Genomic DNA, 21,617 nt, shown 5'->3' on the forward strand with positions numbered 1-21,617 from the left:
GATAGGTGATAATTAAAGAGATGATGAGAATAATGGATAGAGATAATTTAATATTTTAAATTATTATTAGATATTTGGGTCGGTTATTTTAATTTTGCTTTGATCATTTCAGGCATGATAGTGATTGATGATGGAAAAAGTATTCTTTTTATTTACTGCTGAACGAATATATATATCCATAATTGATCCATGCATGCATGCATATACGGAAAATATAATAAGATAGTGTCCTTTGTACGGCTTTAAAGGAAAAAAAGAAATGAAAAAAAATAGAAAAAGGAACTTTGTGCATATATACCATCATGTTAATTGATTAAAATTAAATTGTCATGTGGTGTTATCTGATTGGTAGAAAAATCAAACAGTGTTGTTTTCGTGTTTTGCTTTTACACGATTGCATATATACGACTTCCAAGTGTGGAATGAGGAGAATTATTATTGAATTAATTAAGCTATTTGACATGAAAAAATTCGCTAATTATGCACAAGTTGTAATCATAATATCAACAGCAACAACAGTAATAATAATTTGATCACTTATAAATAGTAATTAATATCAACAACAATCATGTTTCTTTTTTTTTTCCTTTTTCCTTTTTATTTTTTCCACCTAAAACTAGAGAGAGTTTCCACCTTATCTATCTTAGAGGCATCTGCTGCGTTGGAACGAAAGTTGAAATTATCCAATTGGGACCTCGATCTTTTTTTTTTCTCTTATTTAGATTCGCATCTAATTCTGGAAAAGGAAATATATGGTTAAAGCAATATTGCGAGTTGAAATTTAAAAAAAATATTAGTTTAAGATGACAACTAGCTGGAAGTAGATTGATCATTTTAAAAAGATGAAATTTATAGTTTCACATGATAGTGTAGGTAAAAAGTTTATATATATCCCACATTTGTATTTTCACTTGTCCAAAAATTTTAATTTCGATGTACTGTCAGTATAAAACTATTTTACACGTGCATCTAGTCACATAACACTATATTAGCAAAAATAATTATCTTTTATATTGATTGCATAAATGATCATTCAAGAGAACGATTGTAATTTTACGACTATATAAAACGTTTTACACTATCAATATATCAAAATTAAATCCTTATAAAAAATAATTGTAATAATTATCTTAAATTATACATACAAAAGGATATAAGATAACTAGTTGATAACGTAAAACATTTTACTTCATTACAAGTAATAGTACATCAAACTTAAATTCTAAAAAAGACAAATATTTCGCTTAAATTTCATTTATTATGTAAACTTGGTGTTAAGCATTTAGAGCAACTCTAATGAAATGTATTTAGAATATGATTTTGTATGTTTTTAAAAAATGAACTAATTTAGAATTAGCATCTGTATTAAATTTGATATATAAAATAAAATTGGTCTTATTTTAAAAAAATATCACCTGAATTGAAAATTAATAAAATTTTATTATTTGTATAATTATTTTAATAAAATAATTAAAAATAATATAAAATGTTAATTGAATTAATAAAATCAAATATTAAAATGACAAATTATATTTTTTATTTTAAATAAATCACTGTTTATGATATATGATTATCCTACAAATATTAATATTTCATTTAGTGAGATCCAAAATGAAATTGAATTTAAGAATAGCAGGATTGGAGATGCTCTTATGATCTTATCTCTATATAGCACTGACAACACAACATTTTTTTATTTTGTTAATCATCCTTATTATTACTGTGTAGCCTATATTCTTATTTTACTAACTAGTTAGTAAAATAAGAATAGAGCCAAATTTTATAATGATCTAGGTTTAATTTATATAGTTGATACATGAGTCACTTTAATTTGACGAGTATTCTGTAAAAAAAATTTTATAAACTCTCAAAAAACCTTACAAGTATACTTTATTAATTAATCCTAATAGGGTGGCTAACGTTGCATACGTAAACTTTTGTTCATAAATAAAAGAAAAATAAATTATCAATATTATCAAGAGTTAAGTTGATTAAGCTAGCACGAAAACTAAAGTAAAATTTCCTCAATGACTATTTAAAAAAAAAAATGTTATGTGATACTCTAAATAGTAGAAGTAGTCTCTATATACATGCCATTATCAAATTATTAAGGTATATGCATACAGTAATAGTAACAAGAGAATGTTATGAAATTGAGTAAATGATAAAGTTGCACATCAAAAAGTATAGAGAGGACAAAAGAATACCCTTAAATATTAGAAAATAGTCCAATATATTGTAAAGATTGTTTTAACAAAAATTATTTCCATAGGGTGCAGACTTCTTTTTTTTTTTTGCCAATTATTTCTCTTTTTCATTTAATTTTCCTTTTTTTTCGCTTAATTTTTTTCTTATCTAGTATTTTATTAAGGAGGCTACTCAGATAAAGATGTCTAAAACGTCTTTTTTTAAAGATATTTTCATGTTGTGTTTTAATTGGTTTTTGTATAATTTATTCGGTATTCCTCATCACATATTATTAAATTCATCGAAAGATTTTCTTTCCAAAAATAATAAAAATATTTAATTTGGACTAAAACAAAAAAAGTAATATATTAACTATTAGATTTTTTTTAAAAGATTATTTACATAAAAAAATATATCACATTCATCAATATATATATATAAAAAACAAGCTCTTAAAATTTTTATAAATAAAAAAATAATTAATTTTTATTCGTATAATGTATAAAACAATTACTATATTATTATTATATTATAGATTAAAATTTACTAATTTAAATTTTGCTTTTATTTTTAATATAAGCATTAGAAATAAATAAATTTTTTATAACAAGATGTAATGTAACAAAATATATGTAATATTAATTAGTTTTTAAAAAATTTTGAAAAGATGGTTTTTTCTAATAAAGTGTTATTAAAAAATTAACATTATAAAAACTAATTTCAACCAATATGATATAATAGGTTATTAAATATATTTAATACAAAACACATTGAATATAAATTTTTATTGAGTTTAAATTTTAAATAATTTTTAATTGAATTTCGAATATTTTTATTTTAAAGAGTTAGAATATTTTAACATTTTTTTTTGTATCTTTTTAATTGAGTCTTTGATTTTTTAAGTTATAAACCTTATTTATAATTAAGAGTAATATTTTAACACCATCAATTAGTCACACATATAACAATACAAGAACAATTTTATTGTCATAATTATAATTTAACTTTATAAGCAATAGAATACAATAAAACTATATATAAATAATATAACTAAATTTTATCTACATCTATAGTCATATTTCATAAATAATATAATTAAATTATATTTATGTTTATAATTAAAATATGAATAAAAATAGAAAAAGTTATCAAGATGATTAATTTTTTTCGTTCATAATTTTTTTATTATTTTTGTTGTGAAAAGTTTAATTATTTTAATAATTAATTATTTTAAAAAAAGATAATTGAATAACACAAAAAAATTTTATTAAGAGTAATTTATTTAGATGTGATTAAAAAATAATTAAAAATTATGTACGGTAAAAAATTAATATTATGAAAAGATAAAATTAAAATTCATTTTAAAATTAAAAATAAAGTTTATTTAAAAATAAAATTAAAAATTATGCTTTTTTTCTTTTTTTCTAAAATTTATCTACGAGTAATTCCATAAGTATCTTATGAAGAATAAAAATATTAAACTCATACTGAAATTTATTTTAGTAAAATTTATTTTTATTTTGTTAAACGTTAAATAAACTATTGAAAGGAATTTTGTGCCCTCTATTAGAGGAGAATGATAAACTTCCATACTTTCATTATGTCACGGCGATAATTTGACCCTGTTATTTTTAGTTGAAAAAAAAAATAAGGTAAAAAAAATTTTCAATTGTCACATCAAATAGTCCTGTTTTAAAGTAAAATTTTCTTTTAATATTTGATTAAATGTTCATGTATTTAGTACTTTTTTTTTGCACTTCCTCTTAGTTAAAAATATAATCATTATAATTTTTTAGTTATTATTACTAGGGGTGTTTACAGATGGGATATGGCTGAAATTTCGATCCAATCCGCACTAAACTCATTAGATCAAATTCGATATTCGCACTTTTTATGTTTGGATCAGATATCAAATATAACCATAAAATAAAAATATTAAAAAAATTTATTTTTATAAAAAAAAAGTCAATAATTTTTTTGTTTACTTTTTTAAACATATTTATTTCTTCTATCTTATTAGAGTGTGGATTCGAACCAAGAACCTTGAAGCAAAAAAACCTCTACTTGCCACTTAGTCATTGCACTTTCTAAACATATATTGACAAATACTAATTATATAGTATACATAAATATCTAATTTAATTTAATTTTTGTTTTTTTCTATTTTTAAAATTAATTATATTTTAATTATATACCATTATTAATATAAATATAAATTTCACTAAAAATTTATTAATTTACTTGATCTATTTTATTACTATTATTGTGATTAAGGTTATTTGTTTTGATGTTAGTGTTAAAATCTACTGATATTATAGTTAGATGATAGGCTTTATGAATTAATTATTTTTTTATTGTGTCAAAATAAGATATTATTGTAGTATTAAAATTTTATAGTTTTTTTATATTAGTTATTTTTAGAAGTTGAGACTTGATTCTTCATAAAATGTTAGTGAAGATATGTATTTCAAATTTTAATTTTAAGTTTTTAACTATTTTATATTTTATATTTACGTGAGACCAATTTTATCGGTTCAACCAGTAATTTATCGGTTGAACCAATAAACCAGTAAACCAGTAGTTTGACCAGTTTGATTACTGGTTTGGTTCTAACAACTATGTTTCAATCTAATTTCAAAAATTTCGGTTTACTCAATTTAGTCTCTCAACTTAATAGTTATGACTCACATTGATTCTTAATCTTATTTTTGTCACTGTCTCACAAAATCGTTAACGACATGCTGAGATGGACTAACGACTGCTACATTATACATTCTAGCGACTATTTGATGTGACAATTGAAATTTTTTACCTTATTTTTTTCAACTAAACACTTAAAACCCTAATATGAGTCACGGATACCTAAGTTAAAAAATTAAACTAAGTAAATTGAAACTTTAATAATCATATTAAAACTCGAATATAACTTCAAAACAGAACTTTAACTTATGTAGTGATTAATTTAAATGAGAATCAAATAAATCAAAATTCAACATAATTTTTATCAATGTTTTCAAATTCGAAATTTCTATACCAAAATTAACTAGAATTTTTCTTTAAATTAAAAATTTAATAAAATAGTGACTTTAATTATCTTAACCAATATCCTAATTAATTACTTTTATGTCTTAAAAAAACTGTATATGAGAAGAAAATAATTAATTTGTCTACTTTAATAAATAGTTATTTTACTAAAATAAAAGAAATTATTTTTTTAAATTTTTTAAGAACTAATTAATGAATGTGATATATTTTTTTTATGTAAATAATCTTTTAAAATAAATCTAATAGTTAATCTATTACTTTTTTGTTTTAGTCCAAATTAAATATTTTTTATTGTTTTTGAAAAAAAAAATCTTTTGAGGAATTTAATAATATGTGATGAAGAATACCAAATAAATTATTAAGAAATCAATTAAAACATAATATGAAAACATCTTTAAAAAAAGACGTTTTATACGTCTTTATCTGAGTGACCTCCTTTTATTAATTAGTTGATTATTAGTTAAAAAATAATAATTCTCTAACAAAACCCTTATTTTGTTTTTAGAAACAAAGAGTTGGAAAGACGAGGGAAATTGAAAAACACCGATTAGAATTACAATAATATTTAAAATACAAAAAAATAAAACAATTTAAAATTATTTTATTTAACATTTCTTAATTACCGTTACAATGCAATGCAAGAAATTGGTTGGGTTTGTGTCCCACGTGAATACGATGATGATGATATGATATATCTCTGGAAAAATGCATTTAATTTGAATCCAAAAATAATCTACTTGCATTGCATTTCTTGTTTGGGAATCTGGCTGGTGCAATGGATGTTCACGTCCAAAACTAGGGTTTATGTTCTTTCACTTTCACATATATGCATCATATATCCCATACAGATAAAGTTAAACCTTTATATATGTCTCTATCTCCTCTTAAAATTAGGGGAATTTATTACTTATAATTTGATATTTCAACTTAGGTTACTTGTCTAATTACTTACTCGATAATATTAAGGAGACAAAAAAAATAGTCAGAATTTATCTTATTTAATATTAATTAATTATTTATAATTAATAAATATAAAATATATAAATTTTAACTATTTTTTATTTTATTTTTTTAGTTAATAAATATTAAATAAAACAAATTCTAGCATTTTGGTTACTAAAATGAGTGAGATTGTGTCTCACTTGCTTAAATAGCACTAATTAAGACAAAAATCACTTATAAGGGTTAAGCAAAATTATTATTGATTCTTTTATGAATTACGTATGTCTAAATTCCGCATTTAATAAACTCGTTTAAAAATTTTTTAGATATTATTTTACCCCTTATAAATTATAAAAGTATTTCTAATATGATCTACCATTTTAACTGAATATTTTTCAAATCTACAACCCCACAAGATAAAATGCAATCATGCGTATATATTTTTAACAATAGACACCAATCCAAAATTTTCTCTCGTATCCTAAATCTTATTCCAACAAATCACATATTATATTTAGAGAATATAATAATATCAAATAAAATTTTCTAGAATATAATAACAGCGAATAATTTTGTGTTTTCTTTTTCCGATATATATGTCTATTGTGGCATGGCGCCACGTTTTGGGATAACAACCTGACATATTGATCCACAAAAATGAGAAAATTCTTACATTTTATTATAGGTGGCTGCAAGTGCATGCATGATAAGAGATTTAAGTGGCTCTAACTAAAAGCCAAGAGCCACTTATAATAATCTTCTTCAATTCCTTGTTGCTTCATCATGTGAGTGTGACTAAACTTAACAACTAGCATGTAATGCATGTACGTATAAGTACTTACTCATACTCAGCATATACTCAATTGCATTTTCATGCATGCCTATGTCTGCACAGCATATATGCTTTCACATTAAAATAGGTTATTTTTTTTTGTTATGAAAGTAGGAGTGGTGATATATTTTAACATTGTAATTTTTTGTGTTTTTTAAAATTGTGAAAATTACACAAATCGGAGGGTCCGATTTCATTGCAAAAAGAGAGGGGGCACAAATCGGACCCAGAATTTTCTAAAATCGGACTCAGGATTTTCTGTCAGTACACAGATCGGACCCAAAGTTTCAGTACCTCAAATAGGACGATCCGATTTCTCTTGGACAGCCATCATACGCAGTGAATCACTATACACCCTCATAACTCAGGTATACACCATTCTTTTCATCATATTAAAAATAAAAAGTTCCATTAAAATATAGTAGAAACTTATTAGATACAGTTAATTTTATATAAAATTAATAATTAAGAGTTAATAAATAATTTAATAAATTTGACTAAATTATTATTTAACCGTTTTTAGTTATCAACTTTATATAAAGTTAATTGATTCACATTAAAATATGATAGAAACTTATTAAAATGCAGTAATTTTATATAAAGTTGATAGTTGAGAGTCGATAAATCATTTAACAGATTTGACTAAAGCCAATTTTTTTAAAATTATTTTATTTATATTAAATTTTAAATTCTAAATCTTTTAAAAAATTAGAATTTTAGAATTAAGAAAATATTAATGTTGATTAACTAAAAATTAGTTTTTTATACTTTTTCATTAAAAATATTAATTATAGTAGTGTTTGTATTTAAATTTATATTTTAATTTAAATTAAATAATTAATTTTTCTGATTATTTTGTATTTGTTTGATACCTATAAATAAATTGTACCTTACATCATATGATGAAATTCATAGATTATTTTCTCTAATTTCTTTCTCTTGGTTTCTAAGTTCTAACAAAAGTTACGCACATAAATTGGTTGGGTCTTGGGTGTAATAATTAATATGAATAATGTTTCTAGATTAATAAAATCACTGGTTGTTTAATTTATGTATTTATTTAATTTTAAATACTTCTCAATTCATAAATTAATAAACAAAAGTCAAGATTCACGAAAGGACCGGACGGATGCATGCATGGTTGGAGAAAGAATGTCAGCTTAAATTTTTTTGTATATGTTAGAAATAACAAATATTTAAAACAAAAAAATCAGTGATGAATGTGGCATCACACACATACAAAATTGGGATTTTTGGTTGGCGAAGTACATAACTGTACAAATTGCTATTTGAGAGATGATGAGGGTCCTATCATTATCAAAAGAACCATAATAATAATAATAATAATAATAATAATAATATTAATGAATTTACACTTTGCATTTTCCATTACTTTTTAAGATACGAGACAAAGAGAATTGAATAGCTTAGCCTATCATGAAGTATCCAAAACCCTCTCAAAGCACAATCTAAAAGGAAAATTCCCTCAATTTTTATTTTATTTTCACCATTTTTTCTATTAATATAATAATATTGTTCCATCATGAAAATATTCCAAGATTTCATTAAGATTGCCTCTTCATGCCTATGATTCCCACTAGCATTATGATTTATCTCTTTTTGCGGCAGGCATGCATATATGGCCGGTGTTCATCTCTATCTATAATTACCTGAATTGAACTTCTTTCTTGTAGTCCATAGATATGCAAATTACTTTAATCTAGAAACATTATCTAAAATTCTAAGAATTTAATTTTTTATGGGACTGATAATTTAATTTTGATGCTAAAGTAATTTTACACGTATATTGTTGTCCAATTATGTAAACCACATCAGCAAAAATAATTACTTTTATATTGAATTCGTGAATGATCATTCAAAAGAACGAATGTGATATAAAATATTTTACATTATTATTACATCAAAATTAAACTCATATATTCAATCATATTTTATTATATCAATAAAAGTAACTCATTTTTAAAATAACTATAATTAAAAATTCATCTACATTCAATAATTATTTAATTGAAAAAATATATAAATTTTTTATATTATAAATGCATCAAAATTAAACTCAAATTATAAACATCAAAATTACTTTTGAAACTTAATTTGGACCTAGCATTTCATTTTTCCGACTTTTTTTCTGAATAATTTAATAAATCAAATATTAATTAAATTATTCTGTCCAAGAAGAAGAAGAAGTTAGTCCAAAGTTTTTCAATTCATTTATTACTAGATATGTATAAATAGTAGTCATTATCATTATGTCTTACAAAAATTAATACACTTAACTGATTAATCTTTTACTTCTCTCTTTGAGGGTATAAAAACCTATAAATAGATTTATCAAATAATAGATAACATGGTTGAATTATTGGATTATCCGTGGAGATTTGAATTTGGAAAATGTGATGGTACTTTCATCATATTCTATGATAATTTTGCTTTGGTCACAGTGATACATGTTGTTTTCAACGTGGATTCTTTACGCGGAGAGAGTACTTGTAAAATGACCCAAAAGCAAACTCCATATTCGTTCTGAGTAAACAACATTTCGATAAGATAGGATTTGATTGGTTTGGCAATATATGGCTACTAATCTTTAAAATTGGATGTGAATATATAGCTTTAATTTTGTTTTTGGAGAAGCTACTTTCATTTTATTCCTTTTTATTTCAGTTACTTGAAATGACTTAATTGGAATGTCAAAAAGCAAATGAGTTAAAGCTAATTAGGGGCTCCCTCAAAATGATTACTATAATTTCTCTAGGGTTTGAACTTCGGTGTTCTCTTAATTACTTTTTACTAATTTCTTGGAATATCATTATTAGCTTATTAATATTACACTTAGCTTGCTTAGCTTGCTTCGATAAAAATCAATGAAGTACGACTTCGTTGAGTTGTTGTATTTATGTATTGGACACATTTCATAATATTCATCGATACTTATTTGACACATGTGTTTATTGTTGTATGCACGTGTCCATTCGTGTCTTAATAAAAGATAATTTTTTTTTCAGAAATGCTTGAATATATTTAAATGACTTGTATAATCAAAATAAAATATTAAAAATAATTAAAAATTAATTTATATTTTAATATTAATAAAATATCAAAATATTATTATGATTCATCTAAAAAATATTTTATGTTTTATATATATAAATGTCTCGTATCTTATAAGATTTTAAAATTTATGTATCAGCGTATTCTGTGTCATGTCAGTATCCATATCGGTATCTATATTCGTGTCTGTGCATCATAGATAATAATATAGATATAAAAAATGTTTTTATTTTCCTTCTCAACGTACGTACATACGTTAATTATTTATTTTAAATGTCAAAAAAACAAGTTTTCTAATATCTGTAAAAAAAATGAAATAAGGAAGCCAAAAAGAATATATGAATGTGTCATGCATAAATTTATATTGCATATGGAGTCAATGCAAAAAATCTTCATCTTGTGAACTAGTCAACGTTAGTTAACATTATTGGGTAACCTAGCTAAGAGCCATCACTATACGGAACTATATGGAAAACTAACCTTTCACAGTTTGTCATTATATTCCGGAGAACCATTTACAAACTAATTAAATAGAATTGAAATACATTATTCTAATGAGTTCCTACGCCAAAGTGCAATATTTCATGACAATTCATGAATACATGCACGTTAGTTGGTCAAAGTTAAGTTGTAATTTGCTTAATTTGTTCATTAAATTGCTTCAACGCGTTATCTATGGCTGCAAGAATATTTACAGATGTTATTTCTAAACATTTATTATTAATTTATGCTTAATTAATCGATCCAAGGCGGGACAAAGATTACATTACCAGAAAAACAAGTGTGTGTGTGTGTGTGTGTGTGTGTGTGTGTGTGTGAGAGAGAGAGAGAGAGAGAGAGAGGATATGACACTATAAATATTAAAAAAAGATAATTCCCGCGGATTTTTGGTAGAATAATTTAGACGCAGATATGCATATACCATTTCTGCATATCAGTCATGGTTATAGCTTTGGCCACCAGTTTTCCCATTTTACCTTCATTCCCTTCTTTTTTGCCAGTTTGCCACGCAGAAAGTTGGTAAAAGAAAAGGAGAACAGATAGATCAAGCATGTGTTACTAAAATTTGTTTAGAAAAAGCTAAGATTAGCCAATATTCACCCACCCTGTCGATGTCTAATTTGAGTGATGGAATAGATTCCAATCTATCTCGTAATAATGCACTAAGAAACCTTTGCCATCTCAACTATTAACACCAGTACCAGATCTGCGAACCCTTAGTGAGTAATCAAAGATGGCCCATCACCTACTTTATTTTTTCAGTGTAGTTTTATTTACTATTTAGGCGGTTTGAGTATGCAGTGGTATTACTAAGAACAGGCTAAACTGTAATTAATTAATTATATATATTCAGACAGTAGACTGTTCAAGTATGTACAGATTATTTTATCGTGCCTTATTGTATTGTTAGACTTAATTGCTTCCTTGTACTGAGGCTTTGTTTAATGAAATTCATTATTTTCAACTTAAAAAAGGATGATATTAAATTGAGAAATGCTAAAACATCATAATTTATTATTTTTAACTATTTTTAACTGTCAACCCAATTTTTAGTCTAATAATCTGACATACTTTAGCCTATACTTTTGAACATTAATAATTAACTGATAATCACAAACAATAAATAAATTCCTCTGACCAAATATTAATAAACTGCGGGTAAAGACACATTAAGGTTTGTATCTCTTGCGTTTGTAAAGACGTTAGATAACATAATACAATAGGGTGAATACTATATTAAGCTGAGTATCTGACTAGTGACTAGTGTTCAAATACAATGGACATTCAATCTAATGGTTTGTGGATAGATTTACAAAATTTCAACAATATATTTCATCTAGATTTCCCTAACTAATAAATGCGCTCTCAAAGGTTTATCTTTCGAGCATTTAATACCGACCAAAGTTGGCATGTGAAAATAGGACACACCAAAATTAGCGAGGCCAGATCCCGGCCCACGCCTCACTCAGCCAAAATAAAATTTCGGCTTTCCTCTTCATTTATTTTTTCTTCTTCCCCTGCCAATTAAAACAGTCAGCTTCAATAAAATCACGACGGGATACTTGTAATTAGGATCATGGGATATAATACATGCTTAAGGTATATAGGATTCAGCAAAGAAACGTACCGAGCTTACAAAGTTATCCATGGTCAGCTGCTTGCGCTTCTTCGAAGATGGAGACTCCGTCTGTCGTGGCATGGTACGCTTTGATGGGGTACTACTCTGAAAGATTTGTCAAACTTGCATAAGATGACAACTGATATTGATTGATATTTAATTAGTAATGTATGGCGTTGATAAAAGGATATACAAACCTTTGCAAGTTTCTTCTCCTTACGAGCCTGTCTCTCTCTTTCGTCATATTCTTGGTTTTCCTTCTCAACAAGGCGAATGAGGGTGTCGCACCTCCTTGTTAGTTCTTGCGTTGTGCGAGACTTAACAAACCAATCAAAACGAAACAAAGGTGACATTCGAAATGCTGCCTTCAGTTCATCCCAATTCCCATAGCCAAGTTTGTGAATCATGCATATCTGCGAATTTCGAAGCCAAGATAAACAGCCAAAAAAAACTCCCCTTGTAAGCGAAAAAAGAAAAAAGTAAAAACACATGAAGAAACTGGACATAAATTTAGACAAATCGAAAAAATTCAAATATGGACAGAACCAAGATTAACAAGCAAACAATACCATGAATCGATCACATTCTTCATTGTATAACTTCCCTTTGTTTTGCCCATATTGTATCTTTAGTTCTAACCATGGATTCTTGTAGCGGTCCAACTTCTTCCCAATAGCTTTCATAATCTCATCTTTCCGGGATATTCTAGCTTCCCCTCTTTCGATGTTTTTAATAATTCTATCATAATCTGCGGACAATAAAACACAAGTCAAAATGCAAAAATTAGACACAGCATATAGTAATACAGAGAAACAAACTTCAAGCAAAATTCAATGACCAGATGAAACAAAAATCAATGGAAGCATCAGTTGGCATATTAACCCAAGAAGAAAAACAAGGCAATACTGTAGTACCACAAAAGATCCTCCATTTCTTTTTTTTTTTCTTTACATGGCCATCATCACTAACCGTTTAATTCCTTGTATCTTTCTTTGAAGACCACCGCATATCTCTCAACTTCCTCTTCTGTTTTTCCTTCCATCTCAGAAGCAATACCTTTAATATCATTTCGGCCATATTTTTCACAGGCCCTAACAAAAGTATTAAAATCCCTCCTGCTCCATGATGAGAAACCCTAAGTGTACAAAATACCAAAATTAAAACCAAAATAAAATAGATCCGTATCAAAGCCAGGTCTGGAATGAAATTAGCTCACCTCCTCTAGCAGCTGCTCCTTTTCTTCCAACTCTTCAGCAGTCAGTGGATCTCCCACCTCTAAATTCAACATATATGTCATTGTCACATTAATCATTTACATGCCAAGATGGGAAAGGGCTAAACTGGATAGAAATTATGTACCTTCTGGTTCATCCACCTCTATGGAGTCTTTTACTTGATTCTTCTGATGTGTTTGCTGAAATTTTGTTAAATAACATAAACATCAAAATATGTACGCTTCCTTTTAACCAAACATGAAAAAGTACATTATGTATGTCACTAGGCTCATGTAACCCACCATGAGATAGCGTACTTCCTTTTCATACAGCTCACTCAACCTTTGTGTGTTGAAAAACTGGAAATCATGCCTGAAGACAACAGATTAGACGCAATAAATCAAGACAGAACTACCATATTAAAATGGAAACCTTGTTTAGAGAGAAGATTACAGTTGAGGCATCCTGGGAATACGGGGCTCCTTCGGTTTAGTAGGACCTCCTTGGCGCAAGGTTTGCTTGAAGTATAGCATATAGACTGGTGTTTACTTGCGCTTCCGCTCTCTTCTCGGTGGCTCAATCCAGTTTTCACTCACAATCTTTTTGAAATCAAATTTGTTCTCATCCTTCATTCAAAGAAAAAGCAGTCAGATATTGGTTAGAATGAGGAGTGCAGGTCATTAGACTGATGCAAAACTGAGCAATAAAAGAGTCCATCACAGTTAGCAAGGAAATTATAAAATGTTGACTTACCTTGTCATCATCAAAATCATAAAGCTCAGCATCTACAAATAACATTTAAAAAGAAAATTTAGTAACTTCAAACTACCATACAAGTTAAAAGGCAATATCAATGCTACACAGGAGCAAAATGCTTGCAGTTGTATCTTAATAAAAAAAGATGCTTCATTTAGAACAAAAGCAAATGACTTGTAGATTGTCGCTTCAAAGACCAAAAAACTAATTATGAAATAAGCAAGCATAAATGCATGCCAATTATTTCATTCTTTCAAAGAGGATAAAATTAAGGCTCCATTTGGAGAGCACACAGATAAGAAAAAGAAAAGCTTGAAACTTGAAAAGGGGTAAACAAGAATTCAAACAATGCAACAGATCAACAGTAACACTCAAACAATTGTCTATTCCATAGCCAGATTTATATTAAAAAGTTACATACTGTCATCCATCTTAAATTTGATGGCGTCTTCAGTAAATTTCTTCATCTTAGCATCAAGCTCAGCTGTAGCTTCCTCTCCTTTGGCAATAATTCTGTCAATATCCTCATCTGTAATTGTACTGTCCTTGGAACTAAAAACCATTTCAGCACCAAATCTAACCATTTGAAGCAACTCATCTTTATTTACAGCTGTACACATAAACCAATTGTACCACATAAGACAATCATAAAAGTTTAAAGAGATAAAAGAATACTAAGAAATCAGATGAAAAACCCTTACTCTTCTGCTCAGCTAATCGGCCTTGCTGAATCACTAGAGCATCAAGTGCAAGCTTTTTGTAAGCCCTTTCAATTACTTTCTCTTCAATTGTATACTGTGGATTTTCATTGTACAAGATATTAAGACCAACCAAAAGTATAAATTCAGTGCTTCAAATTGGTTGTTGTGCCAGAGTTGGATATATATCTTGTTGAATATTTATTGAAACTTTGTGCCAATACAAGTGAGATATCGCACTTACTAGATATACAGGCTTTTAGTTTATCTATAATGACTAATGCTGACAAAGGCATTCATTCTAAGATTAATATCAATAGGTTTTATCTTGATATTGTAATAATTTTATAAGTTGCATCATAGACATCATGTGTTGCAATTTTTTTAAAATTAGATATATCCAGTTAGGTGCCTTACATGTATGCTGCCTATATAGAAAAGCATAGATAATAGTGAACATAGTAATAATGCACAACAGTTACAAACCTCCGTGCAAAATCGGAAAACTTGTACTTCTTTCTTCTGTCCAATCCTATGAGCACGATCCTGAGCTTGCAGGTCAACTTGTGGGTTCCTGGTATAACACCACCAAATATCAATAAGCAGCAAGTTATGGTAACCAATGCAATTCAGAAGACTGATGACACAATCAACTGACAACTAACTAACCAGTCACTATCATAAAGAATTACAACATCAGCAGTAGCAAGATTGATGCCGAGACCTCCAGCCCGAGTAGATAACAAGAAGACAAATTTCTCACTTCCTGGTTTGTTGAAAGCTTCAATGGAAGCATCACGATCTTCTCCACCGGTGTTTCCATCTATACGACAATATTGATATCCCCGAAACATCAAATAATCTTCAAGTATGTCCAGCAGCCTAGTCATCTGCAGAAGGGCCACAATTAAGCAAGGATGGGAAGCAAGAAATTAGATTGCATAAATTTAAAACCTTCAAAGCCAATCAGTGACAACAAAGTGACAAACCCGTTCTTACAGAAAACTAACCTGTGAAAATATCAGGACCCGGGAATCACGCTCTTTTAATTTAGGAAGTAACTTATCCAATAGAACCATTTTACCTACAAAAGAAATATTTAGAAACATTTGACAATAAGTCATTAAATGATTAGTCTACAAAGAACTTCCAGAATATCTCTTTATGTAAAGAAATTTTACCAGCATTTGTGACGAGATGGTCTCCTGTAGTATAGGGAGGACCGGGTTCAGCACCTTGGAAGAGATACGGGTGATTACAACATTTACGCAATTGCATTGCTATGTTGAGGAGTCGCTTTCGTTCTCCACCAGCATTGACAACCTCTAGATCTTTCTGTAGTAATGCCCTATAGTACTGCTTCTGCATTTGTGACATGCCTACTTTGAGTATAGTTTCCTTTTTCGGTGGCAACCCTTTCTCGACATCTGACTTCAACCTCCGAAGGAGAAATGGGCGAAGGACCTAAGATGTAGATAAAAAGTAAAAGACAATGTCAAGTCATTAAATGATCAGTCTACAAAGAACTTTATTTTCACCTGATATTTGGAACCATTCATCAAAAGTTTCAGCAGAGCTAAAAATTTCAGGCAGAAGAAAATTGAGAAGAGCCCAGAGTTCATGAAGATTGTTCTGCAATCACAAAATAAGAAACCACAGTAAATATCCAACTTTGTTAGATGATGCATGTTTCGAGGGAAAGTGAACTAGAATCAGAGTTTTAAAAGTTACACCAGTCTATGAACAGATAATGCTGTGGGGAGGTACAGAAAATAAACAAAAATACAAAACAGCAATGCTACCAAGTTAAGCCAAATTATGAGTAATTCAAGCCCATCATTGGTAGCATATGCAACAGTCTAATTTTTGAAAGCTAAACTGCAAATGATAATACACGCAAGGTCATACTAAACTTTAAATTCATTCAAAGGGAGATGAATTGACACAATGATGCTTCCCTGTTCAGCAAAGCCCATGAACTCCATAAAAGAAAAGGGCCGTTCTAAGGAATTTAACTACATGGATCAACAAAATAAAGAAAAAAAAAACAAAATAATTGTTTCAAGATTACATTGCAGCATTGTTGTGCATAATAAACAAGACATACTTGGAGTGGTGTGCCAGTTATAAGGAGTCGGTAGTTTGTATTATAGAGCCTCATCGTCTTGGAAAGGAGGGAGTTCTCATTCTTGATTCTGTGGGCCTCATCAATAATTATGTAGCGCCAACTAAATCGACGCAATGCAGACTTCTCCTTGATAACCATTTCAAAACTTGTAACACATACATCAAACTTCCCGGCAACCAATAACTCCTCTCGTATATGCCTCTGCAGTTATTTGAAACCAACAGACAAGTGTCAAAAGTATCCACCGATGTAACCTTTGAAAAATAATTTGCAACAGCAAAGCTATTCTTACCCTTTCATCCGGGTTGCCAAGGAACTTTATTGCTCGTAAAACAGGACAAAAGCGCCGAATCTCATTCATCCAATTTCCAAGAGTAGACTTTGGGGCAACAACCATATGAGGACCCTTTATACCTCTGAACTCATATAAATACCCTAGCAAAGATATAGTTTGTAATGTTTTCCCAAGTCCCTGCAAATCAACAGCATAATTAATTTAATACTTAAGAAAATCAATTTATACATCACATATTAATTATGTTCTTGAACTTATTTGCGCAGAGACTTAACTCTAAGCGCCTACCATACCTACCATTTCATCTGCCAGAATTCCATTTATACCATTCTCATACAATCGTATGAGCCAGTTTAACCCAGCAAGTTGATAATCCCTCATCTTCCCTTGGATACCTGTTGGAAAAGAAATTCCACATGAACCAATAGCTTTAAAGATGTTGAATATGATCATATGACTAGAAAGAAACTGCATATTAGTAAATATGCTTCCATAAAAACAAATTATGATAGTAACAAGAAGAAATCAACTAGTGAACAGAGGGAAAAGAAATGAGAGAGAGAAAGGGGGGGCAGGGTGTCCAACACATAATCAATGTCAAACACATGCCCTACAAGAAGTCCAGGAACCAGGCCTCCTAACATCAATAGTAAGTAAAAAGAATTTAGCCAAAAAAGAAAAACAAAACAAGGAATGGAGTATACACAATTTAACCAAAACAATGCTATAGATGAATCACCGACCAATATAACAACATAAAATAGAAATGGAATATCCAAATATTTTCTCCACAAAGTGACTGGTGGGAAGAAAGAAGGACATGGAGTACACAATGAATGAAGAACTAAGAATGGAGCACTCCAACGCAAGCACAGATACTACATACAAAAATAAATTTAAAGTAAGAAAAACGCTCACATGATGGCTGTGTTACCAGCCGCGTGCTTGCCAAACCATCTTCTTCTTCTTTAAGATACTCTTCATCTTCCTCTTCTTCAGTCACTTTCGATGCATGGCGTCCCCTAAAGTAGAAAACAATAAATTCACAATAAGTAACGAAGTCATAGGCAGAAGAATCACAACTCTTTGTTGTCCTTCTTGACTTCTGAAATTACCTTCCCTTTGACTTCTTCTGAGAAGAAGATTGAGCACCTTTGGCAAAATGAGCAAAAATCTCAGTTTGCTGCAACAGATACTTCAATCGGCCCTTTCCTTTATTATTCTGCATCAAAAGGTAACAATATCGATTCATTTAACAATCAATTCAAACTTTATATAACGAAGTGAAAAGCCATCCCATGTATCATGTATATACGCACCATATCAGCATCAATAGCTGCATTTTGTTCATCCAAAATCTCCTGAATCTTCTGCTTCTTCAATTTCTGCATTTCTTTCAACCTCGCCTTCTCGCGCTTGCTAACTTCAGTGTCAGCATTATTTTCGTCCTACAATGAAACAGTTTCGAAAACAAAACATGAAGCAAAATCTGTTCATGCGTGAACGAAATGCAATAACAAGAAGCACTGTCGATTGAAGTTGACATCTGCTACACAACAACCGTATAGCTTCACTTGCAAATATTTTAGCATCGCAAAACGATAATGCGTTACACGAAGTTAAAGCCCTAGCTCAGCGAAGTCCAAACGACAAAACGCAGGGGCATGAAACAATGGTTTTACGTTTACCTGTTCATCGTCGTCGGCGTCTCCTGCAGGTTCATCCGGCGCAGTATCGTCATCGCCAGAGCTAGCGGAGCGAGCCACCTCTTCGAGCTCCTCGTCGTCTTCTTGTTCGTTGATCTGATCGTTGGGAAGTTGCTCCTCCGAACCGGAATCGGAATCGGAGTCAGAGGCATTCGACGGCGCTTCATCGTCGGAAGAAGGCTGAGATTTGGAGGGCCTCCCCATGGCTTGGTTCTCTTTTCAGATCTGAGAGGGTTTCTTTCGGAAGAAAAAAGAGAGCGCGAGAGGGACACAGTGATGAATAACCAAAACCGAAGGGAACGAATAAATGCGTAGTTAGTGAGGCATTTATGGCCGTCAGATTTATTTGCGGTTTGATCGAGTGGCTCTACGCCGTCGAAGAAAGTGAACCGAATATTTCGCGCCATTTACGTGGAAATTAGATTTTCCCGCTTACTTGGATTTGGGTCTCCTTCGTTTTTTATTGGCCACAGTATGGGCCCACTTTTGATTTCTCGACAGGCTTTTATTATGGGCCTTACTTCTTTTAACTGGTTATAATTTAAAAAAAAAATTACTAAATACAAGTATTACAATTTTTAAAAAATTATTTTTTTTAAACACCAATTTTAATAAGTTATATTTGAAAAATAAAAACTTTAACAAATCAGTATTTACTACTTAGACTATTAATTATATTGGCTTAAATAAATTGTTAGATTTAAATTTGTATGATTGAATAAAAGGAATTGCTTATTGCTTACTGGTTTAGCCACATGCTAACGCATTTCTGATTTGAAGTATAATTTGAGTCATTTATTTTTTCTTCGCTGTTTTTCTGTCAATTGGAGCTTACACAGGCACATCCCATTAACACGTACGGCTAGGTCAAATTGGATGATACAATAATAATGAATCTAGTTTAAAATGGTGTTTGGATGTTAGCAAATCATATTTGCTTCAATTAGTCTATTATAATTTCTTCAGCTAATCATGCGAAATTAAACAAGTTTGACAATTAACAAATTATGGCGTCATTTCGTTTGCTCAATTAATTTTGTAACTGATCAAATCAAATAATCTTCTTTGATTCACCAAAGGCATAATAAATTAATAATTCCAACTTAGCATTGTGATTGAAAAATTTTGCTCTTACAATAATAGCCTCTTTTGTTTATCTATCTCTTCATGAGCTGAACGTTAACATTAATAATGAACTTAATTATAGTTCGTCGCATACAATAATCCAAATACTTCATCTCAGCTTTCAATTCTTTTGGTCTTGGCCTTCTTCAGAGGTTGAAACTACCGTTGTTGTGTCTTTGCTTTCTCCATCCTCTTTGCTTCTTGGAGCCTCTTCGCTTTTCTCTGTTTCTTTGCTGCTTGGAGCCTCTTCCTGTTTCTCTGTTTCTTTGCTTGTTAATACTTCTTCCTTGACCACATCAACACTCTCTTCTAATAAACATACAACACCCAGTTAATTAATAATGTTAATAAGATCTTAAAATTTTAAGGTACAGTTATTAAATATTATTATATAAAAAAAATAATTTCCAAATTTTTTACTTAAAAAATTATTGAAATATATAAATATAATTAAATAATAGTATAAAATTCTTTATCAGTTATCTTAATTTATTTCATATAAACCCTAAAATTCAGACCTTGTTCTTCTTTCTTTTCTGCATCATTCTTTTCATCTGCAGTAACAGGAGCAGGAACAAACTCCACCTTATTATTATTATTATTATTATCCTCTTCAACATTATTCTCTTTCTTCAACGAATCATCCTCCTCCTTCTTCTTCTCATCAGCAATAACTTGAATAACAGCCTCCTTTGTTTTCTCTTCCTCTACAGTAGCAGCAGCAACACCACCTTCCTTGCTCTTGTTCTCCAATTTCTCCTCTTCTTGCACATTTTTACTATCTTCATTCTTGTTTTTGGACTCATTATTTTTCTCCTTCTCCACCTTGACATCATTCTTCTCTGCTTGATTCATTTCAACAGTGTTGTTGCTGATTTTGTGGTCCATATTGGTTTCTTTCACCTCTGCCGTGGGTACGCTTGGAATATTCTTCTTGCGCTGGACGGTAGTTGTGTTTCCAGAAGCAACATCTGCGGGTTTTGATTTACCACAACCCATAGTGTTTGTGTGTAATGAATTATTGATTGTGGGAAAGAAAGAGAGAGTAAGAAATGTGAATTAGGGTTGATGATGATGAATTAGGTTAGAATAATGGGAATAATATATGAAGAATAAAGAGGGATATGGTTTTTTGTTATTGTTTTTGTTGTTATGGAACAATGGCCTGCATGCATGGGTGTAATAATTTGGTGTCATTAGAAACCAACCGGCTTTTTTTAAGCTCTCTCATCATCTTCTCTAAATATAGGTTTCATCGAACACAATTATTTTAATCCAGAAAGGGACAACTAATGTTTTGGACTAATTTAATTATTCTTTTTATTATAATCACCAAAAACAATCAATCTTGCCAACAAATCAAGAGATGGCATAGTTGTAAAAATGGCAACTTAGGTATATGGAGAGCTGTAAAAGCAAGATGGTTAGAGTAGTTTCTGTTAAAGATGTATCTAGACAGATGTATGTAGACAGATGTTATATCAAGCACCGTTAATTT

General features: G+C 29.3%; 1 protein-coding gene across 1 annotated transcript; it reads right to left on the reverse strand.

Annotated features, from left to right (window-relative positions):
- Nucleotides 1–11,699: 11,699 nt before the first annotated feature.
- LOC107464413 (ISWI chromatin-remodeling complex ATPase CHR11-like) lies at nt 11,700–19,267 on the reverse strand. The gene is given in 24 exon segments (XM_016083330.3): nt 11,700–12,096; nt 12,207–12,302; nt 12,395–12,610; nt 12,767–12,945; nt 13,167–13,332; nt 13,414–13,472; nt 13,557–13,611; nt 13,714–13,783; nt 13,865–14,037; nt 14,165–14,196; nt 14,589–14,777; nt 14,869–14,962; nt 15,352–15,439; nt 15,535–15,755; nt 15,876–15,949; nt 16,047–16,329; nt 16,393–16,497; nt 16,973–17,194; nt 17,286–17,465; nt 17,586–17,683; nt 18,207–18,310; nt 18,404–18,510; nt 18,608–18,736; nt 18,977–19,267. Coding segments are annotated over 24 exon segments (3,180 nt in total). The 5' UTR covers nt 19,199–19,267; the 3' UTR covers nt 11,700–12,078.
- Between the last annotated feature and the right edge of the window lie 2,350 nt (nt 19,268–21,617).

The sequence above is a fragment of the Arachis duranensis genome, chromosome 1 (assembly GCF_000817695.3).
Source record: "Arachis duranensis cultivar V14167 chromosome 1, aradu.V14167.gnm2.J7QH, whole genome shotgun sequence".
In the NCBI taxonomy this organism is placed as follows: Eukaryota; Viridiplantae; Streptophyta; class Magnoliopsida; order Fabales; family Fabaceae; genus Arachis; species Arachis duranensis.